Raw genomic sequence first — 25,222 nt, forward strand, 5'->3', positions numbered from 1 at the left:
ATAAAAATGTGAATTAGTAGGATATTCATTATAATTCATCAAGTTCAAAACAGAATTCGATATGTTTACGTAAAACAATTAAATTAAGATATGTATTATATTAAATTAAGAATTAATTATTAATTATATATATTAAATTAAGATATGCTTCATTAATATTTCTGGTTGGCAACTAGAAATTTCAAAATGAATATTTATACTCCACCATTAATCAGCGAAAAAAACAACTCTTGTTTTGTAGTCTCTTCTTGAATGCATTCTCGAAAGTCTTGGAATACGATCTATAATATACACAGAAAAATTATCTAAAATATTTCGGTAAATATACATTAATAAGCAAAAAATTTCGCAAAAGATTTTTTTCTTTAACTAATTTAAAACATAACGAGTAAATCACTGACTGGAATTTCTACGCTGCGAAGATTGTATAAAAATTTAGAGCATTACAAATTCTTCTTGCGCGTGTTAAGACTATGCTGAAAGATCTGCATTTTATTTAAGAGCTTTAAAATCTAGAAAACTAACCTCAGTACTGCCTCCTAGAACTTTACTTTCTGAATTGTGAAGTGAAACCTTTTGTCTCAATTATGTCCTTAAAACAACTGTAGAGACATTAGGGTTTTTTTTTTTTTTTTTAAAGCAGGAGACAGAAAAAATGAGCAATGCCTGAGGCGGGATTCGAACCTGGACCTCTATAATACGCGCCTAGTGTGCTACCGTTGCACCACGAAGGCATGCAAAAAGGAAGGAGAAAATACCCTATACAACCACCTCTGAATTTGACACATACTTTTCAGATCATACTAATAGAAATAAATGTCCATCAGTTCTTTATAATAATGACGAAGAATTATAAGGTATTTCTCCCGCCTTCCTAGCGTGCCTTCGTGGTGCAGTGGTTCTGCACGCTGGGCCGGTATTCCAGAAGTCCGTGATTCGATTCCCGGCTAAGGCGTTCCTAATTTTTCATCTCGCCTGCTTCCAAAAAAAAGTACCTAATGTCTCTACAGTGGCGACCGAACTAAAAGGGTTGTGGATGATGACTCTCCACACCCAGGACTGGCGATTGGGTTCCCTAAAAAGCCCAGTCGCCCTTTAAAAGGGGGTATATCATGTGTTTCTCCCGCCTTCCTAGCGTGTCTTCGTGGTGCAGTGGTTCTGCACGCTGCCCAGAGGTCCGTGGTTCGATTCCGGGCGAAGGCGTTGCTAATTTTTAATCTCGCCTGCTTCAAAATAATAATAATAATAATAATACCTAATGTCTGTACAGACTGGTCATTGTTTGAGCAGCAGGCTGATGTGAAACGCAACAACAAGAAAACAAGAAAGTGTTTAAATTATGGCAAAAGGTGACAAAATATGCATCCTAAAATTATTATGCGATTCAGACTTACTTTCTATTTTGAGGAGGGAAAAATATTTCAGTAGCGTTTAAGAGACAATAATAAGGCGATCAATTAGTAAGGCGATCAGTAAATGATAATTATAAAAATTTCTAAGTACACGTATTCTGTTTCAACTTCCCTCTCTGATGCTCTCAGACATTCGTGGGTATCAAGAAAAAAAGCACTGTAAAATATTATTTTGGGGAACAGAAAATGCACAAGCACAATATGAATTCTCATTCATTTAGTTAACTGGGAAATTGTTTTTAGTGAGCGATAAGGGGGAAAACTCTTTTAGTATTCACTCAAAAGAGGAGATAAAAAGAAGCTTCAAGGAGATGCATTTTTTACAGATAACGCTTGGTATGAGCTGTAATAAGATACACGTCCAAAGTTCTTGAAGAGTTTCAAAAGTTTCCAAAATGTTCTAGAAGTTTTTGTAATAGTTGAAGTGCTTTATGAATCAAACTAATATACAGAGGCTGTTCACACATTTTTTAGACGATGTATACTGTATTCATAAAACTAAATTACATAAAATTCTTGTGTTTTAAATGTTCTATTTGACATCCCTTATTCTGAACTATCTTTCGACACCGCAATTTCCAGGATAATAATGCCTATTGAAGTGGCAGAAGAGGTATTCTATCCCATTCCTCCCGAACAGCTTTCTAGAGTCATGTTAGGGTTTGGGGACAACGTTTGGATAATACAGTTTTTAAAAGTCCGAAAGCACAAAAATCCATAGGTGACACATCGGGAGATTTAGTAGGGATATCAGTGAAATGTATGGCCTTGATACCAGTTTTTTGTTCCATTTCTTTTAGGAAATTTACAGTGGATTTTGATGTGTGACTGCTAGCTTTGTCCTGATGGAGTCTCACAGATGGATGGCACTGTGGATAAAGCGCTGATATTTCATTCAGAAAAATTGGCGATAAAATATGTTCCTGATAGTATTTGGAGTTAATCTTGACATTTTTATTTTTAACTTGCCATTATAAGAAAAACCAGCAACAATCATGAATTCCTTAGAAAAACTTTCTTTCGATTCTTTGAACCATGTACTTAAATTTTTTTCTCCCCTTTTATGATAATAAATGGCTGTTTTTTTTTTTTTTTTTTTTTTTGTTACAATCAGTTAAATACACCTATGCTTCATCTATTGTGATAATTGTTTTCCATTTTTTTTTTTGGATAAGTGTTTCTCATATAGAATTCTGCAGCGTGTCCTGCGCTGAGCAATATGCTTTGGAAGAACACGATGCACATTGCATTTTTTCACTTTCTTAAGATTTAAATCAACGTTTATCATTTTGTTTCCAGTGGACACCGAGCATTTTAATGATTTTTCAACTGTCCTCCGACTAGGGGGATTTTCTTTTAACATTAAACAACGTTCCTTTGCAATAGTCGAAGATGTCCGTTTTTTCCTTGGATATTTGTTTTTAATTTTTGTCCCACTTGAGGCTCCAATTTGACGTTTTTTTCTCTTTCTTGTTGATGATATTACCTATCGACGCTTTAGATATCACAAAACCATGACTCTCACATCGTTTTTGGATAACGGAGTATGCATATTTCTCTTCGGAAAGAGCGTCAATGTAGCCTTCGAACCACTGCTTTGTTGAATTCGCCATTTTGAATAAAAACAAAACTTTTAAGTCACAGACGATAATTTTGACTTTTAAAAACATAGTACAATTGCAATTACTTCTTTTGCAGCAAACGATTTTTTATTACCGCTTACGAAAATCGTCTAAAAAATGGGCGAACAGCCTCTGTATATATAACGTTGTTGCTGTTGTTTTGACTAATCTAGCTTGTCTGAAATTAGAACAAGCCCACGAAATTCATCGTGGCAAGGAGGCAAGGTTGCGCCTGCCGTTGGGAAGACTCTTGTGCACCATACAGGTGACAGTAAGACTTATCTCAATTCCGCCCCCTCCCAATTTTGATAGAGAGCACCCATGGAGGTAGGAAGTTAGATGGAGTGGCCCTAAACCGGTTTCCCCCATACCCTGCTTTGAAGCACTGGCGATCCATTCTTTGGTGACCAAAATATTGCGTAATTTACCATTGAGCTCAATGGGTTTTGACACGATCGAATGTAAATATTTTGTAATTACGTCGCAAATATGCATATAAATGTTTATATTTTCTTTTTCTACAATACTTCAGAGTCCTAAGTATATGAAAAGAATACATTTTTAAACAACATTTCATTCTGAACGGAATTAAATGCTATATTTTTCACAGAACAGTTTGCTCAGAATGGTTTAATTTGAAATATTTTCACAAGTTTTCTTTAATTCCATTAGAAAAAAAAAATTAAGGTAATTCGATTTGATTCGGTTAAGGATTACAAAAATCCGTTAAGGATTACAAAAGTTTATTGTATTATTAAAATTATACATTATTTCTTTTCTATTTATAGAACTTCTTCCTAAAATACTTTCTCAAATATGACATGATATTTTAGCTTCTGAGCCATCTTTTAAATCGAAAACTATCAATTTAAGTCAGTTTATAATTAATGCTCTATTCGGTCCATTTAAGATTAGAGCACCTCTTAATTTAATAGCGAAATAACTTAAATAGTACTTAACTTTCTCTGAATATTTCTGAAAGGGAATAAAGTAAGGATTATTTTTTAAATATTATTTAAAACTTGTAACTGACTTATCATAAAATGTAGGGGGACTAATTCTTTTAATTATACTTATTAGATTTTTTTACCCTTAATTTCAACAATAATATCCCAAAACTCTTCTTTATTACTTTCTTAAATACGCATCTCATAGAAATTGCTTTGCAATACCTTTTAACAGATTGCTTTCCAGTACGAACAATTCTTGCTTAAATAGTTTTATAACGTATTTGTCAACAGGATGTCAGTTTATGTTTACAATTCAATGTTAAGGTTATTATATATTTAGATGATATTTATAATCATTATAAATCTAGATACATTTAATAATTAGATTTCTTCACAATAACTTTCACAGTTATTTATGAATGAATAAATCCTTCATTTCAAATACATTTATAAATAATTTAATAAATATTTACGTATTTTGTTAAAGGCAGATACATGTTTTATGGAAGCACATGCATAAATATCCATACATATTTCATATTTTTCATTTCCGGCATGTGGAAATCTTTAATTTCTGTGCATTCATTGTATTTTTCGAGCAAAGTAATTTACACTCATTTTAAAAAGTACATGTACAATAATATGTGGATGTGAAAAAAATTTATTTTATTTAAAACATTTTGGCGTCTGAAACATAAAATAAAAGTAGCGAATAGTGTATTAAGGGTATCGAAAAATGTATACTATTTTAAAGGAACGGTGAGGTATTTTACATTAAGAATAACTTTTTTTGCTAAAATCTGTATCTTTATAGTTCAACAGCTTAGAATTTTATGAAACAAATTCATAATCAAAATCGCTATTGTTAGTTATCGAAAAATAACCAAGATGGGATTTTTGCGTAAATGTCGTTAAACTATACAAATTTCTATTATCCATCATACTAGGAATGTTTCTTTTATGCGGAAGTGTCCCGTTTTTCGATTTGTACGGAACTGTCGTGTGTCGAAATATTATCAGAGCGCTGTCAAGCGAGCTTCTGAATGTAAACAAAAAAAGCCCCATCTGGTGACCGAAGCCAAAAATATGTATTGTTAAGAAAGAAAGCTTCACAGCAGCAGGAGTGGCTCCCTCCACAACTGCGCATGCATGAAATATCTGTCGCCAAAAAGCGCCAAAGCTCGAAGCTGATGTCGAAGTTCGAACAGGTTCGACGGTCACGTTTATCAAGAGTTTAAAGCTGTGTGACTCCATTTTTTTCCCCTACATATTGACAGATATAAAATCAGACATCGAACTGCGATATGGATAATAAAAGTTCAACTAGTAATGCAAAAAAGCACGAAAATTCGAGTTTAAATTATCGCGAAAGGTCAAAGAGCGATTCGTCTTAACCCGTATTCCTCAATTTCCTGTGCACGTGGCGGAGGTGGAAAATCTCGGCCAGGTATATCACAAAGAAGGAAATTCTCGCCAACCGGTTCCGTCGCCAAATCCCTTGGCGAATTGTCCCTCTTATTTCTAGCGGCGTAGAAGACAAACTGGTTTACATTACGTCTATGGAGCCTTTCCTTCTTTACATAGACTTTCTTCGCCGAAGCTTCGGAGCAGTGCTTCAGTTCTAATGCCGATTTGGCCACTCCTTCCTTTCTTACCTCCATGAGAGCACCACGGGGGGGGGGGCACGGGTCCGAGGGTTCCCACCGCTCTTCCCCTATCATTACAAATCGAGAGGACTTTCGGCTCGCCGCATATTTGTGCCCCCATGCCTCACAGACACTATATATTTACAAACATCCATCCCTTCGGTACGGTAGACAGAGTCACTAACCACTAACTCTATTCGGCGGCTCCGGCCTTTATTTTCTGAATCGTTAGTTGTAGACATATGCTTCCAGAAACGTTTTAAGTGAAGCAAATATTCATGTTTTGACATTTTTAAATTTAAAGGAATCAATCTTTTGAAAATTACGAAATCTAACTTATTATACGTTTGACTAGTCCTTACCCTTTAGGAAAATTTTCCATTCATTATAAAAAACTGCAATGCAAAAACGTTTAACTCCCGTGCAAGAAAAAGGAAAAGAAAAAGTGGCTCGAGATATTTCATTTCAAAATTTGCTATTTTTAACGCCATATTCAATTTGTATTGAGGGCTAGATTATTAAATAAATTAAAATAATTCGAGGTTGATTTTCCCATCTTTAAATTTCATTCAATAACATTATTTTGTAACTTAGTAACGGCTTTAATTGATAGATTTGCTATATTTGATATGCTACGAAAGTTTTCACACAATTTATAATAATTATAAAATCTAAAAATGCGTTATTAATATTTTATGAAGTTTATTCTTATTCGTAGAAAAATTAATTAAGCTACAAATATTTCATTTTTAATTAATGCTAATAATATTATTAATGATATGCAGAGTTTTCTAAAACGCGAATTCTATAAGATTCTCTGAATAAATTTTCCATTTTGGAAAAAAAAAAAAAAAAAGTGTATATTGATGAATACTTTTCACAATAATCTGTTCAGATATGCTGGTTACTTAATCTCTTAATATCAAAAACTTTTCTAAAACTGATTTTTTATTTTTTGTTACATATACATGCAAATATTCTCTCATCAATCTGCGTACGACCCCTAAATATGATCTTCGATTTTAACAACCGATTTCTCGGTAAGTTTTTTGCCATACGACAGTCAAATTTTTTGTGTTTTATGGTTTATAACTAGTACAAAATGTTTGTAAATTTAAGTGTACTAACCAGAGAAACGTATAAAAAGTTAGATTTCGTAATTTGTACAAAGCTTATAATTTATTTCTCCCGCTTTCCAAGCGTCCTTTCGTGGTGTAGTGGTTCTGCACGCTGGGCCGGTATTCCAGAAGTCCGTGGTTCGGTTCCGGGCGAAGGCGTTGTTCATTTTTCATTTCCTCTGCTAAAAAAAAAAAAAAAAAAAAAAAAACTGAACCATTTCAGATATATATATATATATATATATTTTTTTTTTTTTATACGAGCATATTTTTAGAATTTCCGATACAGAGACTCACGCGCTGGAGATAAAAATGTTTTTTCTGCACAACGTTGCCATTGCTCGCTTTGAAATCCTTGAGTTTGTTAATCAAAAATTCATCAAAGTTTTAAAAAATAGGAAATCGATCATAAAACAAATTTCAAATTTCAAATTTGGTCTTCCACATGCTCATATTCGTTGGAGGATTACGTTATTCAAAATTCGATGACTCTATGTACCGTTATTTTATGACAATGTGAGAAATATACATACATTTACGCAGATTTTCATCATTTAATTTCTTCATATATAATGCAGGACTCTAACATTTTATGGCAACAGTTTGAAAAGTGAACCGACATTTATAGGAGTCCGACGCAAAATGCCAAAACGAAAGCAATAGTCCTTCGGGACTCAAGTCCCTTTGGACTAAAAATCCTAATGTCTCTACAAACTTATTCCTTAAATTTAAAAATGGCAAAACATAAATATTCGTATCATTTAAATTATTTTTGTAATTGGAAATTTATATCTACAGAACCGTTTCAAAACTAAGAACCGAGTAAAAACTTTTGTGGACGGGTGTTTGAAGTTTTCTTTGAAACTTGCTCTTAAATAGATCCTCTAGATTTGCATATAACTATATAATACATCTAGTTCTTGATCAATGTGTTATGAATATTTTCTCGTTTAGAATTTTCATTCTATGCACAACATATAAAATGTTGCTTTCCTCCCAATCCCCCCAATGGGGGGGGAAACGCCTGATTGGTTGTTTCTACTGTGAATACAATCGTATGTATCGTAGTTTATATTGAATACATAAATTTATGTAAGCTTGAATATTTACAAGCAGTGAGGTATATAAATATAAATATTCAAGCTTACATGAATTTATGGATTCAATGTAAACTACGATACATACGAACTTTATGTATCTAAGAATTATTGTATATACAGTATATATAAGTGTATATATAAGTGTCAACAACCATACTAAGTACTCATAATTAATGTATATAGGATAATGTAATCAACTAATCAAATGTTTTTATTGCAATCAAGTATTTAAGTATATAACTAGTATTTAAATGTATAAACGCTATTCATAACATAATTATGTATCTATTATAACAACGCATGTGTGTACTCAATTAGCGCAAGCCCCAAATAATGAATGTAAACAGGTCTAATGTATGTCTTACCGTAATCAAGCTGTCAAGTACATAGCTAATGCATTCATGTAACTTTATAGTGTATCCAATGTATTAATGTATTTTATTGATGGATCATATTTCATGCATTTAAGAATTATTATTATTGTTGTTGTTGTTATGTTGTTCTGGGACTCGGGAGTTGCCGGTTCAAGATAGTGGAGGGCGTGGGACATATACCTGCTTTACCTTTGTTAGACATCAGGTGTCCCCGTCCTCCGTCACCTGTCACCTGTGAATACAACTCGGCATTGCTTATTTACTTCTCAACTGAAATCTGTACACATTTCCATTTATTTTATTTATGCGTAATTTTAACCGCATCAAGGAAAATATCAGTATTTTGTGCTGTTATTTTGATATGCCACAGATGCATATCCTATACATAATATATAATATGTTATCGACAAAGTATGAAACGCCGACATTCTATAGAATTTCCAGGCATTTATATAATGCCAGACGATTTTGTGAAAAGTATGAAATATGAGAATTATTACATACTTTCCCTAGGCATTGTATATAATACCAAGTACTATTTAGGTTATTATATATGTTACCGGCAAAGTATGAAACGCATGCATTCTATAGACAGAATATTAAAAAATATGTAATATTTTTAATATTCTGTCTATAGAATACAGAATATTAAAAAATTATGTCTATAGAATACAGAATATTAAAAAATTCTATCTATAGAATACAGAATGTTAAAAAATTATGTCTATAGAATACAGAATATTAAAAAATATGTCAATATTTTTAATATTTTGTGTATAGAATACAGAATATTAAAAAATTATGTCTATAGAATACAGAATATTAAAATATTATGTCTATAGAAGACAGAATATTAAAAAATATTATTCTGTCTATAGAATGCTGAATATTAAAAAAATTATGTCTATAGAATACAGAATATTAAAACATTATGTCTATAGAATACAGAATATTAAAAAATTATGTCTATAGAATACAGACTATTAAAAAATTATGTCTATAGAATACAGAATATCAAAAATATTTTAATATTGACATAATTAAATGTTAATCTATAGAATAATTAAATGACTGTCTATAGAATACAGAATATTAAAAAATATGCCAATATATCGCGCGAATCACCTCGCCCCTTGTCGACGTCAGGAATAGGAACTCGTACAGTAGTTCCTAAAAGAAGTGGGATTTTTTTTTTTTAAATTCATTTTCATTTTTTGGCTTGCATTTCTAGATTGATTTTAGAACTTGTTTTGCATTTTCAGTTTTGAAACAAAGGGTGCACAAAATATCCATTTCATCATTTTTACTTGCATAGCCACAGAAGGTATGAATTTTTTGACGGCATTTTGTGTATGCAAGTGCATCACTCGTTTCCTTTGGACACCCACACAAGGTATCAGAAAAGGAATGTGTGAAGTATTGAATGAATTAAAATACACGTAATATTCAAAAGGAATCAGAGATGTACTAATTCAGAAGTCAAACAACAAAAATCAGCGTTATACCTACAAAATTTTCACAGGACTAGTTTCGATGGTTTTACCGAACCATCATCTTCAGCTGCAAAACCGCAAATGAACAAGATAGGAAATAATGATTAGATAAGATAAGAAAGCCTGGACAAGAATAAGCAAGTGGCGCCATCTGTTGGCGAAACCAGAACTAAAACATAATTTCTCTAAAAGCCGAAGGCAAATTTGGATTGGAATTATGATCGTTAACTAGAACTTTCCAAACTTTCCAAAAACATTCCAAAACTTTCGAGCCAAAAACTTTCGAGTCGCGTTTCAAGAATTCTGTTAAATTGCAAGCTTGCCTTACTTCGGTCCGTGATAAGGGATACACGTCAACAATTGTCCAAAGTTGAACATGAACTCTATAAGCTTCATCTGGAACTCGCTAAATCATATCCAAAATTCACTGGCCTTGAGCAAAAGTCTTGGTCTAGAACGGGGAATGCAGTTAACCGTCATAAAAACACCCTTGCAGTTAAATTCGAAAAACTTCTTTTACAGTCTTCCAGTTCAAGTAGTTCAAAAAATCTTCCCATTGTAAACATCAAGCCAATAGTTAATATTTCTAATGTTAGTCTTTCAGAAGAACAAGAGAGAATTCTAAAATATAATTTTAACTTCTCACAAACCTGTAAACCCTCGATTCCAAAGATTTTGGCTCCTATCGAAAAAGCTTTCAAGTTCAGTAAAGTTTCAGATTCACAGAAAGAAATGATTAGGCATCTTATCGCTCATAATGTGAAATTCAATAATAAACCTTTGAAACCAAATCTAACTGCGAGAGAAAGAGCTACAATGCGCGAGATTCATTCTAACCCGGATATTGTCATTTCAAAGGCCGACAAAGGTGGCCAGATAGTCGTCATGGGTAAGAACACTTACATCGATGGTGTCACTAAACTCTTAAACGAAGGACCATATAATCCGATCCCTAAAGATCCTTCACCTTCGGACTTATCCAAAATAAAAACTGCGATCAAATCTTCGCAAATCATTTCAAGCAACTTAAAACATTCGCTTATCCCATCTGTTGCGAATTGTGCCAGATTATATGCTCTTCCCAAAATTCATAAAAGTGGTATTCCTTTCCGCCCTATTGTATCAAATTTAGGTACTGCCTCGTATCCATTATCTAAATATTTAGTTTCTAGATTTTCCACTCTATTAGACAATAACATTTACACCATAAAAAATTCAATAGAGTTTGTAAAAAAGGTTAAAAACATTTCTCCTCGTAATTTACTCATGGTTTCTTTTGATGTAAAATCATTATTCACCAATGTCCCAGTGGAGGGTGCATTAAGATGTCTAGAAACCAGACTTCGCGAATTTCATTTCTCTTGCATCGAAATTGATGAGCTAATTTCTCTCACTCAACTCTGTTTGAAACAAACACATTTTGTTTTCCAAAATAAATATTACAAGCAAACTGAGGGATTAGCCATGGGAAGCCCCCTCAGTCCCATCCTGGCTGATATCTACATGCATTATTATGAATCAAAATTGTTTGAAACTTTAAACTTCCCGGCATGGTTCCGCTACGTAGACGATACTTTTACCCTGTTTGAAGGTAATAAAGATGATTTAAATAGAGTTCTTTCAACAATGAATTCTATTGATCCTGCTATTCAGTTCACTTTTGAACTTGAGACTTGCAATTCTCTTCCGTTTCTCGACATTCTGGTCACACGTAACACATCCAACTTCAGTACTACAGTTTACCGTAAACCTTCATCGGTTTGCCTTCCACCACACTTTAAATCATGTCATCCGACTAAACAAAAGTTAGCTTCATTTTATTCCTATGTTTTCCGTGCTCTTCAAGTTTGCTCCTCCAAACTAGCCCTTGATGAAGAACTAAATTATTTAAAAGCAATAGCTATTGACAGGGGCTTTTCACCCAACATTATTAATCAAGCAGTTAAAAAATTCTCATCTCAACACACTAAAAGCCACACTCTTATTTTAGGAGATTATAAAAATTCTGTTGTCATTCCCTTCTTTCCATCAATTAGCTATAAAGTTGCACATATTTTGCAGAAATTTAACTTTCGGGTTGTTTTTTCTCCCATCAATAAAATTCCAACTTCTATACTCAAGGACCCCATTCCGGATATGAATTCCTGGGGTATTTATAGGATTCCTTGCCAGTGTGGTTTAATTTACATTGGCCAAACTAAGAGAGCCTTAAAATTTCGCGTCAAAGAACATGAGGCATATGTTAGAAAAAAGGAAACACAGAGGTCTTCTGTTGCTCAACATTGTTGGTCCGAAAATCACACTTTCAATTTTTCTGCTGCCAAAATTATTCAAAAAACATCTTCCATTGGAGAACTGGATTTTCTAGAGGCATTTCACATTCATAAAAATCTTTCTGTTCTAGTTAACGATCCTAATTCCAATCCAAATTTGCCTTCGGCTTTTAGAGAAATTATGTTTTAGTTCTGGTTTCGCCAACAGATGGCGCCACTTGCTTATTCTTGTCCAGGCTTTCTTATCTTATCTAATCATTATTTCCTATCTTGTTCATTTGCGGTTTTGCAGCTGAAGATGATGGTTCGGTAAAACCATCGAAACTAGTCCTGTGAAAATTTTGTAGGTATAACTCTGATTTTTGTTGTTTGACTTCTGAATTAGTATTTATTCGGCGTGTTATTGTGTCTTAATCAGAGATGTGTTTCATACTTTGCCGGTTTCTCATTTGGCATTCTACAGAATGCCTAGGAAATGTATGAAATATGAATCGTTTCATACACTGCCGGCTAGTTGTAGACATTATATACAATGCCTAGGCATTCTATAGATTTCCGGATTTCAAACTTTGCCGGTAATATACAGTGGGTGATCGGTTAACGAACATAATCCGTTCCAAGATTATGTTCGCTATCCGAATTGTTCGTTAACCGATCACCGATTTACCATATATGTTAATGGGAATTCGATTAATTCGTTCTGGAGATCCTAAAAATTAAATTTAAAAAAATGTCATGTACAAGTATAATTTCTTAGTAAGTTTATTTATTACAAATATAACACATACATATATTCTTACTTATTAATCAGTTCTTTTCCTTTCTTTGGGCGTTAAAGAACATGTCCAATGTCGATTGTTTTCCTCTCTCCTTCAAGACTTTCAGGACATGATTGATAGCAATGTCGTTGTAGAGATCAGCAACCCTATTGACATCAGCTTAGTTTGGGTGCCATTTTAAGACCGTTGCTCTGACATCCTTCCACTTCTTCAAAAGATCTTTAATGGCATTGCTCCTCTTTCGTCTTCCTCTTTTTCAGAAGGAAACACATTTCGCTGAGTTTCCTGATGTTCTTCATTCCAGATTTTTGGAGTTCTTCTGCCGTCAAGTCACCTTCATGTTCCATTATGAGCTCTTCAATGTCATCCTCGTTAACCTCCAATTCCAGATCTCCCGCAGCTGTTACAATTTCATCCATAATTTCAGGGGTGTCACCCTGATCACCTCCGTCTCCCTTAACGAGGGATGGACACAGCTTTCGCCAGGCAGAAACCAACTGTCGTTGAGTGATTTCTGACCACGCCTTTTCAATAAGACGAATATCTCCCAGCTGTTACAATTTCATCCATAATTTCAGGGGTGTCACCCTGATCACCTCCGTCTCCCTGAACGAGGGATGGACACAGCTTTCGCCAGGCAGAAACCAACTGTCGTTGAGTGATTTCTGACCACGCCTTTTCAATAAGACGAATATCTCCCAGCTGTTACAATTTCATCCATAATTTCAGGGGTGTCACCCTGATCACCTCCGTCACCCTGAACGAGGGATGGACACAGCTTTCGCCAGGCAGAAACCAACTGTCGTTGAGTGATTTCTGACCACGCCTTTTCAATAAGACGAATATCTCCCAGCTGTTACAATTTCATCCATAATTTCAGGGGTGTCACCCTGATCACCTCCGTCTCCCTGAACGAGGGATGGACACAGCTTTCGCCAGGCAGAAACCAACTGTCGTTGAGTGATTTCTGACCACGCCTTTTCAATAAGACGAATAGCTTCGAGAATTTCAAATTTTTCTATCCAAAACATTTTTAAAGTGATTTTGAGGAGAATTAGCATGCATCAAAACATCGCCGAAACAGCGCACGATTGTACAATTTCTTGAAACCTCTTGATAATCTCTTGATCCATTGGCTGAATCAGTGAAGTCATATTCGGAGGTAAAACCTTCACTGTCAGCCAGGGAAAGTCTATCAGCAAATTATCTTCAAAGTCGTTTCCGTGCCCTGGTGCGTTGTCCAATAGCAGCAATGCTTTCAATGGCAAGTCATTGGTACCTAGGTAGTCCTTGATGCTCAGGGCGCAAACTTCAAATAGCCACTCTTTGAAAAGAACCTGCGTGACCCATGCCCTCTGATTCGATCTCCACATCACTGGAAGTTTTCTCTTGATTATGGAAATTTTTTTGAATGCTCTAGGACAGGGGTCGGCAACCTGCGGCTCGCGAGCCGCGGCTCTTTTGATGTAAAGTTGCGGCTCTCCAGTTTCACACAGAATTAATAATTTATTATCAAAACCCTTAAAAAATAAGAAAATATATTTTTAAGTACCTAATTTTTCAATAGCTTCTATTTTTCATAATCGTTAATTACGCTTAACATGACCGTGATGAGATAAATTTGAACCATTGTTACTGTATTGTTAATTTGAACTATTATTCACTTTGTCAGCTCTGCTGTCAGTATAGCAGCTAGTAAAAAAGGGAAGAACTGAAGAAGAAAACCGAGAATTCAATCAGGATTGGGCGGAGTCATTTGCATTCATATGCAACACAGATGGCCTTCCGAGTTGTCTCATTTGCCACCGAAAACTCGTACACCATAAGAAGTCGAATTCTGGGAGACACTTCACTACAAAATTTACCCTGTTTGCTCGTAAACATCCAACCGAGAACGCACGAAAAAAGCTCTTGAAAATCCCCCCCCCCAAAAAAAAAGAAAAAAAGAGCAGTCATATCCCATGCTAAGTAACTGGGTACAATCTTCCAATAATGTAAATCTGCCAAGCTCTGCAGTATCATTAGAAATTGCAAAAAGAGTAAAACCATTCACGTCAAATACGTCAGAGATTGTTTTATACGTGCATCTGAATAACTGTTTCGTGATATTAAAATCAAAGCAGAAATCATAAAAAAAAAATCAAATATTTGCCATTATCTGCAAAAACAGTACAAGATAGAACTGCTAAGATGTTTTCAAATGTAACACATATGCAAGTGGAAGACATTCAGCTGGCTTCTGCTTTATCACATGCTATAGATGAGTCTTGTGACATAAAAGACACGGCACAAGTTACCCTTTTCGTAGGGTATATGTCCTCCCAAGGTCCAAACGAAAAAAGGAGTAGATATAGTAAATGCGTGTGCAAAAATGCCTGGAAGACAATGGAATCGATATAAATAAAATCGTTTCGATAGCAACTTACAGAGCCAGAAGTATGACAGGAATACATAGAGGAGAACATCAATTCTTCAGAAAAAAATAAACCATGAAATTCTAACGTTTCACTGTTTAATTCACCAAGAAGCTCTTTGTAAGATTTCCGGCCGAAATAGTTGAGGTCATGAACTTGGTAATTAAGATTATTTTGCAAAAGCACTCTGCCATCACTAGTTTAAAGATTTCCTTGATAGATTGTAGGGTTTATATTTATTTTAACTAACATTTATTTTAAGTTTAAACTGTCTTTCCTGTCAAGCCTTACTTTGCCCTGGAACTGCTAATGCCAGAGTATGTAAATTTTTAGTAGAACGCGCAAGGATTCAAATTATCAGCGGAAGTATTCTGAGTTAAATAGAAAGGAAACGAGTTCGAAGTGTGCTTTCTTGCTTCACGAGTGTGGAGGTGGCTATTCAGAAATTGAATAACCACGCGTTTCGGCCTGTGTGCTTGCCTCGCCAAATTGTTAATCTTTCAATGTGGTATTCAGAGTTTGCTGAATTATCAGCGGTATTTTAGAACGCGGTGAGGTTAGTTACGTTTAGAGAGCCTCGTAGTTAGTCACTCGTTATTATCTTTTTAGTTTCTCATTTTTATTTTACCTCCGGGTCGGCGTAGTTTGTGAGCGTCAAGAGCACGCAATTGTAATTTCTAAAGTTGAATAAAAAGGGACCCCTTCTCAAGACTCTGTCTAATTTCCAGTTTCAGCAGTCACCACTTTGTTGCGTGCAGGTTGGAGGTGCGCAACTTTACAAGATAATCAGTTTTTTGACCTGATTCTGCACAATAAAGTATGATGGCTTTCCAGAAGTAACGTTTTACTTTGTGCTTAAGTGAAATAAAAACATTTCTCAATGAAAAAATGCATTGACCATCCCGAATTGAAAAAAGACAAACGGCTGCAAAAATTCTACTTCATGGTAGATACCACAATAAAATTAAATGAACTAAATCTAAAACTGCAAGGAAAGGGCAACCCAGCCTACGCCTCGCTTGAAGAAGTAGTTTGTTTCGAAAACAAATTACTTATTTTTGTTGAAGACATGGAGAGCGGTAAATTTTAAAAATCTGAAGTATATCGCAATGAGACCAATGACACGAATTACTTCAACATAGCTTTGAAAATATGAAGGATGGATTCGCTAAGAGATTCGAGCAATTCAAAACAAACAAAAGTACTCTTGCGTTCATAGTAAATCCTCTCAATACAAATACAAATGATATCAATAATGAGACATTTGGAATTGATGCTGGATCGCTTCAAATGCAACTGCTATATTAGAAAACCAAAAACTTGTGGAGTGGCAAGTTCACAGAACTCAAGAGAAAGTTGGAAGAGTTTGAGGTCCAGAAAAGCATGCACATCGAGCAGCACAATTGGGCAGCCTCTAAAAGAAATTCCGCGAGTTGAGGCTCTCATATTCGGCGCATGGAATAGTCTTCCAAAATGGTACAGTGAGGTGAAGAAGTTGGCATATGGAAGTATTGACGATCTTCGGGTCGACATATTCGTGCGAGCAAACGTTCTCTTGCGTGAATATAATAAAAAGTAACGTTTGAAGTTAACTAACAAATAAAAATCTGTATTCGTGCTTTAAACTTAAAACAACAAGTTATAAGCCAGATTTAATCAATCATTCAAAAGGCATGCAAAGTCAATGCTCCCATTTATGTAACTACTTGTATTTGTGTTTATACGGAAGCCAAAGTCAATTTGAAGTCAAAAACCAAATATATATAAGCAAAACTATAATTTTGAAACGAAACTTTTTAGTGGCTCTTTTAAAACTGGGAAATTTTGTAAATTGTAACTTTGGCTCTTCTGTTTCAAAAGGTTGCCGACCCCTGCTCTAGGATTCTCAGAGGGATAAACGAGAAGTGGTTTAAGCTTCATATCACCACTGGCGTTAGATCCCAAAAGTAACGTCAATCAGTCTTTCATGGGTGTATACCCAGGAACACTTTTCTCATCTTTCGTGATGTAGGTACGGTTCGGCATGCGCTTCCAAAACAAACCAGTTTCATCACAATTAAATATTTGTTGTGGACAATACCCTTCTTTTTCAATGAATTCTTGAAATTTTAGACGGAACCTCTCAGCTTCTTCTTTATCTGCACTAGCAGACTCACCATGCATGACCACATGCTTAATGCCAGATCTCCTTTTAAACTTTGCAAACCAGCAGCCAGTGGTAGCCTTGAATTCTAAATTTCCGGATGACGAACCTGGAGTTTGTTCTTTCAGTTTCTCAAAACTTTTTTCAGCCTTCTCTTGAATAATGGCCATACTAGTTACATCTCTTTTCATCTCCCGTTCATTTATCCAAACTAAAAGCAAACTCTCCATTTTTTCATGGATGGCACTTCTTTGCTTCTTAGATGTAATTTTCGTTACTCCTTTAGCGGCTTGAGTCTTCTTGATGATATCTTTCTTAGCTAGGATTATGCCTACTGTAGACCCTGTTCAAGCGGTACTGCTTAGCAACATGAGTCATATTTTGTCCACTCTCTACATTAGTTATAATCTCTTGCTTGGTTTTTATGGTCAGCACAGTTCTTGACACTCCACTTTTTTTAGGTCCCATAATATTGTCAGATTTTCAGGTTTTTTTTTTCTAAGGCGTTTAGAGAAGCACATGCGAAAATCACAAGGACAGAAACCAACTATGGTACACAATTGACCAAAGTGTCGTGGCACACTACCGTACGCGTCGTACGGTGCTGCCTCATTGCTACATAGTATGAATGATGACGTGTCAACGCACGCGTACATCCAATGATGACGTGTCAGCGCACGCGCACACCCATTTTCAAGACGAATTGAGGTCTGGTGTCGGGTGTTCCGAGAGCCGAGGGGTTTTCGTTAGAATTAGTTTTTGTTCGTTATCCGAATATTGTTCGTTGTCCGAACACAAAAATCTTTCCTGAAAGTGTTCCCTTTGTTGACTGTTGTCCGATTTGTTCGCTGTCCGAACTGTTCGTTAACCGATCACCCACTGTATATGTAAGCAAAATAAAGAATATGTAAAGGATTAAATTAGCAGCGTAAATTAATTTCCCTTCTCTATTCTAAAAATAGTAACTCCTCTCTGTACTGCGTTATTTCGAGAAAAACTATGTCATATGACTGGTGATGTAAATTGAACTAAACTCAACCAGCCAATAGTAATTTTACAGCAATATTAGCTGTCCAATCAAAGTGCTTTGAAAACCAAAATTAACTCAGTCTGACTTGAGATTTCATCCTGAACATTACGCATTTGCTTTCCACGCTTTGGCCTAGCTACACTGCCTGTCTGTCTGCTACTGCATTCTTGCTACAAAGTTATCAAAAATGTAAGCCTTTTGGAACAGGCACGTTTAATGTGCCGACTTGTGTGTAGCCGTAACATGTTGCTGGAAATAAAACTGAAGATTTAATCTGCCTACGCCCCCCAATTTCCTGATCATTGCTTCTGATTTTGAATATATTACATATATATTTCATAAAATCTACTGATGAAATTGCTTTTGTAGGGGTATCATGCGACTTGAAAATTAAATTGGACTGAATCCATCTTATCTTTAGTATTTAGTCAGTTTCTATCACTCTCACCGCTTCCATTGAGAATACAGAGGCAATGTGCCTTGACCTTCATAAAAAGGTCTTGACCTTTAGAAAAACGTCAAGGCACATTGCCTCTGTATTCTCGCATTCATTCTCATTCTCTTGGATGATAAAATTATGAAGAACTATTATAGATGAGGTCCTTTATGGGATTCCATGAAGCACTGGTTAGAGCAGGATAAATTGCAGCTGAAAACCAATGTAACCAACCAAAAGCATCAAAGATCTCTTTATCATGGAGGCACCTAATAAGTGGTCCACTGTTGCCTTCTCTGAAGGGATGGACAAATGACCTCCATGCCTTCTCTGGGATTCGAGCCTGAGCGCTTCAGTACGGAGTCAAATTCACTAACCACTTTCTCCCATCTAGGCGGCCCAAAGAAATATAAAATATTAACTTTTCTTTACTGAAATCCTACGAATACTGAAATGCATTTAACCTTTTAAACTGAAAATCACCTTTGAACTAAAGCCGAGTTTGGCCGTAATCAGCATTCAAACTTGTACGAAATCCTTATTTCCATCTCTAATCTAGAATTCCAATATGTCAATTTTAAAGTGCTTTTTGAACCATGAACTGCTTTTGAAAGATCACCGATTTTTCAGAACACCCTAAAAATATTCGTTGACATGCAAGCATTATTTGCTAATTCCCATTTATTATTACGGCATCGGTTAACGTCATGTAGTACGCAACGGCATGTTAACAAACGTGAATGTCTTATCTTTAGAAGTACTTAAAATATCATTCAGTAACTTCTTCGACAACAGATAAGTGTCAATGTATAATAAGGAAAGTGAAGAGAATCTAAGAATGATAAAGCTGTGAACAGCTTTTACACATCGAACAGGATGTTTTCGTGATACGCAAAATCGATTTCTGAACCTTGACAGATAAAATACACGACATTGAAATACAATTTTTTTTTGCTGTTGCTGACCTTCGCTTCAAATCTTCTTGAAGTTATAAAGCTCAGGAAAATGTCTCACAAGAACGTTGTAATTACACGTTAAAAAAGACTAGAAACTGAATTTATATCTTCAGTATACGGACTGTGGTCCACTGCATCTTCACTGTGGTCAAAAATTGTCTTTACGTTTGTAAATGAATGATTTTTCTCGTCAAAATTCTCATATGTGGGCTCTGAATGAAATTGAGCTGTAAATCACTGATATGCTTTATAACCAACTAAAGAAAGTCATTAAAACTTTACCTTCTGCTCATAAGGAAAACTTTTCCTTTTATTTCCATTTTTAATTAACACGTTGATTGCCACGCGAGTTTGTAAAAAAATCGCCTTTAGGTCACGAGCGCTGTTATACCATGCGTCAATTGCTCCCGAAAGTAGGTGGTGTGGTGGTGTATTTAATTATGGCAAAGCACACGAGGGCTATCTGCCTAAAGGGAGGGATGCCTTTCGTGGAGGACTTTCTAAGAAACTGGCTCGTATACACGTTACACATGGGGAAAACCACGAAAACGCCCATGCAGCCAGCCCGTTCGCGGGATTCGAACCTCAGACCGAACTACCAGTGTTCAGCGTCTTTACCGCTCGGCCGCTGGTGGGCCCCGAAAGTAGGGATTTAGAACGTCTAGAACGAAATGTTGTGGAACGTGCATTCAGTTTAAAATCTTTCTACAAAAACGAAGTTTGGGAACAAGCTTTTAAGGTATCTGCCTACGTTCGGAGCACTTTTTTTTAAAAAAAACATAGAATTCTGATGAAATATATATTTATTTAGTCAAAATATGATATCAAATCATGAAAATAGGTAAATTTTTAGGAATATTTTCATTAATGTTTGAAATATATGCAATTTTATGCACATTTTTAGGAGAATTTAACACTTACGTTAAATGTCGTATATTTTTTCCCACAGCATATATTTCAATTTTATTTATACTGTATACTACTACAACACTCATCTGTGTTATGAACTAAAATGTTTATGATATTTCTAAAATTTACTAAAATATGTGTAATTACATGAAAAAACACAGTTTTTTGTAAAATATTTCTTATCGTTTTATATAGAAATACTTATAAAACAATCAAATTAATAAATATAACTTAGATTGTAGCTTAAAACCTAGTAAATAATATAGAAAACACTTTAGTGAAATTTAATAGAGATACCTTTAGAACATTTTCAGTAATTACATTTCTTGTATGTAAAAACACTAGAAAAATTAGTTTTCCAGAAAACGTATTTAAAAATTTCACATTAACAGAAAAACTGTTCTGTTGTATTTACACACTTAAAATTCTCCACATTTGTACATCACACCCTCCATATCTTTATACTTAAGTAATTTTGATTTCCTATTTGATTTTAATTTTTTATGGCTATTTTCGAAATGAGCGACGAATGACGTTTCGAGTTTTTTATTCTTTCGTTATCAATTCCAAAGTAATTTTTAATCATTTCTTGTTCAATTGATATGCCTAAATGTTTAAAGTAATCCAAGAAGAATCCAGGAAGTAATCCAAGATACCCTGAATTAAAAATTAAAACTGCTATATATGCACCCAGCAACATAGTCTTTATACCTAATCGCAATGTTGCCAGACCCAGTTCAAAAAACCGCAATGTTGCCAGTCCCAGTTCAAAAAATTAAGGCAAATAATTATTGCCAGAAACAAACAAAAAAAAAAAAAAAGTACAGAGAATTAAAATGAAATGTTTTAGCACAATTTATACACAAACACGTAAAAACAAAACACGGATAACAACATTGTTTACCTTTTAGTTGAGCCTTTTAAATGGCACTTCCGGTCTTTCTGTTTTCACTCCCTGTGCAGTTAATTGGCTATATCTTCTCTTCTAATTATCACAAACGTAAAAATGAACCATTTTCGGAATCCTACAAAACTGACCTTTCAAACTGGGCAATTAAAAAAAATCGAATTGTTTCGCCGAAATCGTTTTTTTTAACGTAGGCAGATACCTTAAAAGGACTCTTGAAGAATTATCTTCTAGCCTTGTGAAACTAAACAGAGAACAGAAGAAGGGCGTTTAAGACCCTTTTATTCAAGCATAAAATAAATAACAAATGACCCAAATTGGGTTACAGGAAGCCAACACTTCTGGCTTAACAGAAATACGCAACGAATAATAATTTTGATTAGCCTATTGGCTCACAGATTTAACGCGCAGGAAGAACAGTTTGTAGTAAACCGGCGAGACAAGCCTAATGGTGAGAACACATCAACGTATCTAACACAAATCGCTAATAATCACAGCACAACGTGGCCTGGAATAGGCAGATACACACTAAAAATAACTCCAGTTCCAGTTGTCGCATCTAGCTTGCTAAATATGCAAATACCGGCTACTGTAACATAGGTGCTTCAAGGAGCAATGTAAGTACAAAAATGCTTGAGTGGGTCTAGAGAACAATATGAAAGTTGATGAGGGCGTGACTCCTTTGTCACGTGAGGTATGGGGAAAAAACAGCATTTTACAGAATTACAGTACATAAAACATAAAGGCAACTATTTATACAATATTTACAAGTACATGTCATGCTAAAATAGCAGAAACTCCTACAAAAAGTAGGGAAAAGATTTACAATGCTTGAGTTTGCACAATATGGAGTTGTAACAACAATTTTAAATCCTATGTGGGGAAATTTTTGTTTTCAGTTAACATAAAAGCTGTATAGGGGAGCAAGGACGGATCTTTTGTAGCTGTAGTGAACTCAACAGTCACAAGTGAAAATTCTATTGAGGACGAATTTATTAAAAGTTATTCATCGTTTAGCAAATTGATTAGAACTAGGTTCTAATCAATTGCGTGGTGTTTAAGGTTTGCGAACAACTATAGAATCAATCCACCATTAAGAAAAGAAAGTTTTTTGAGTGCTTCTGAATTACAGAATGCAACAAAGGTGCTAGTCAAATGTGTACAAAATTCTAAATTTCAACCTGAAATTAAGTGCCTGCAGTCGAAACGATCAGTTCCAAGTAATAGTAAGGTTTTATCCTTAAATGTATTTCACGATGAAGATGAACTTTTACGAGTTGGAGACTATGTTTCTCCAATCTTTCAGAAGACCAGAAACATCAACTTCTTTTACCCAAAAGACATCATTTCACTAAATTACTCATAGATTATTATCACAAAAAATCTCATCATTTGGGCGTTCAAACAGCACTTTCTCCTATTAGACAATTATACTGGATACCTTCCGGACAAGATAGAGTTAGACACGTTATAAATAAATGCATGACTTGCTTTCGGACAAGGAACCACACCATAAACCAAATGATGGGAGACTTACCTAGAGATAGAGTTGTAATAACAGACCATTCGAAAAAGTAGGACTGGACTTTGCAATTCTAGTTATCACCAATCCTAATTTGAAAAGATCTAGGGTTACTTTAAAATCGTGCATCGCGATATTTATTTGCTTTAGTACAAAGGCATTTATTTAAAAGTAGTATTGGATTTGCCTACTGAAACATTTCTAGCATGTCTTAGAAGGTTTATTGCCAGACGATCCAAACCATCCATTGTTTGGAGTGATAACGCTACGAACTTCAAGGGAACGAGGAATGTTCTTGATAAACTCCTTAGAATTTGTAGATCGGATCCTATTCAGCGCTTTAGTTCCGAAGAAGGTATAAACATGGAGATTTATTCCTCCTTCTTCCCCGCATTTTGGCGGATTATGGGAGGCTAATATAAGATCGATGAAGAGAATTTTGACAAAGGTCGCGACTTTTAAACTTTGAAGAGCTGTATACATTAATTACACAAATAGAAGCTTGAACTCTCAACCTCTGTCACTTATTTCGGCTGATCCAACAGATCTTCAGCCTTTGACTCCAGGTCATTTCCTGATAGGAGCTTCACTTTTGTCGATAAGCGATAAGCAACGGAGGACGTGGGCACTGTCCCTTTACCAAAAGGTTAATCGGTATAGCACCACGTCCACCTATATCTAGAGCCTAAAGAGGAATCACAAGACGCCACGCACCGGGCGCCCAAACCCAGAGCCAAATTCAACCCGGGGGCAGTCCAACAGACCAAATGCCCACGAAAGACAGTCCCAACAACCGCCCAGGCCCCACATTTATTAAATAAAATAACAAAAGCATGCAGGGCCAAAAAGGGCGAGTTTTGACAATAAGCAAAAATTTTACAAAGGTGTAATACACACAAATATAGAATATACATAAGCTAAAGTACAGTCTGAGCTAAAGTAAGTCATAAGCTAAAGTAAGTCACTTTTGTCGATACCAGAACCAAATGAATCTGTATATTCTTTGACCTTGTCTTCTAGATGGACCTTAATTCAAAAATTTGGAGGTAATTTCTGGAACCGCTGGAGCGTGAAATATCTTAATCATTTGCAGAACCGTTCAAAATGGGATCAAGTGAAATCCAATCTCAAGGCAGGACAACTAGTCTTGTTAAAGGATAAAAACAAGACACCCATGAAGTGGACACTAGTTTGCATTGAGGAGACCTTTCCTGGTCCAGATGGACTAGTACGAGTCGTAGACGTCAGAAGGAATCTTTCGTCGAGCCGTCTCCAATATCATTCCACTCCCATTTCCAAATGATGTTGGACAATCGTTCCAACGGGGCCGGGATGTTTCGGTTTGACTAGAAACTTTCACTCTGCCGATGTTCCGGTTTGATTAGAAACAAACTTTTCTCTGCCTCGGAATGGCAACAGTGAGAACTTGATTATGACGCAGCTCGAATGCTGCTCATGAGATGTAACATTAGATTTGATTCTATATTCTAGATTAGATTAATTTGTTTAGTATTTTAATAAATCTTTTTAAAACTAGATTTGAGTATTTGATCATAGAATTATAACCGAACCACCGCTTGCTGAAATTTAGATATGGCATTTAGATACGTCGTTAGATTCATAGTTAGATGCGTAGGCAGCGCCATTCGTTGATTCGATTAGTGTACATTAGTGCGTACATAAATAGTCATCATATCCTCAAAGTCTAAAACAGATCAGTAATAAACTTTTGATTTTCTACTTCCTTTTTTTTAAGACAGCTATTTTTGAACGACGTTTTCGTAGTTCTACTTCCAAATAAGTTGATAGGTAGGTTAAAATCACGATTTTTTCTGTGTGTGTATTATGCGAAAATTAAATCACCTAAAATATATTGTTTTTATTTTAGGCGAAAGAATTAAAGTAAGTCATAGAATGACAAGTATTTATTATTATTGTTATTATTATGTTTGTATTCTGTCTAGACGGTTTGGTTTGGTTTATTTATTTATTTGATTATTTGATAAAACAAAAGTAGGGCTAACTGCCTAAGCACAGGGATGCCGGAAAATCAAGAAAACGCCCATACAGCCAGCACGTTTGCCGGGATTCGAATCCCGGATCAAACTACCAGTGTTCAGCGAATTTACCGCTCGGCA

General features: G+C 35.1%; 1 protein-coding gene across 6 annotated transcripts in view; it reads left to right on the forward strand.

The window, feature by feature from the left end:
• Positions 1-24,620, forward strand: part of LOC118191856 (uncharacterized) — a 178,937-nt gene extending 154,317 nt beyond the window's left edge. For all 6 annotated transcript variants that reach the window (XM_085827516.1, XM_085827518.1, XM_085827513.1 and 3 more), the window contains one exon: positions 24,105-24,620. In XM_085827516.1, the coding sequence (XP_085683642.1) occupies positions 24,105-24,387 (283 nt within the window). In that variant the 3' untranslated portion in view covers positions 24,388-24,620. The remainder of the gene's footprint in view (positions 1-24,104) is intronic.
• Positions 24,621-25,222: the final 602 nt, after the last annotated feature.

Source organism: Stegodyphus dumicola, chromosome 12, assembly GCF_044657685.1.
Source record: "Stegodyphus dumicola isolate Sdum_Otavi_A_Nest chromosome 12, ASM4465768v1".
Lineage (NCBI taxonomy): Eukaryota > Metazoa > Arthropoda > Arachnida > Araneae > Eresidae > Stegodyphus > Stegodyphus dumicola.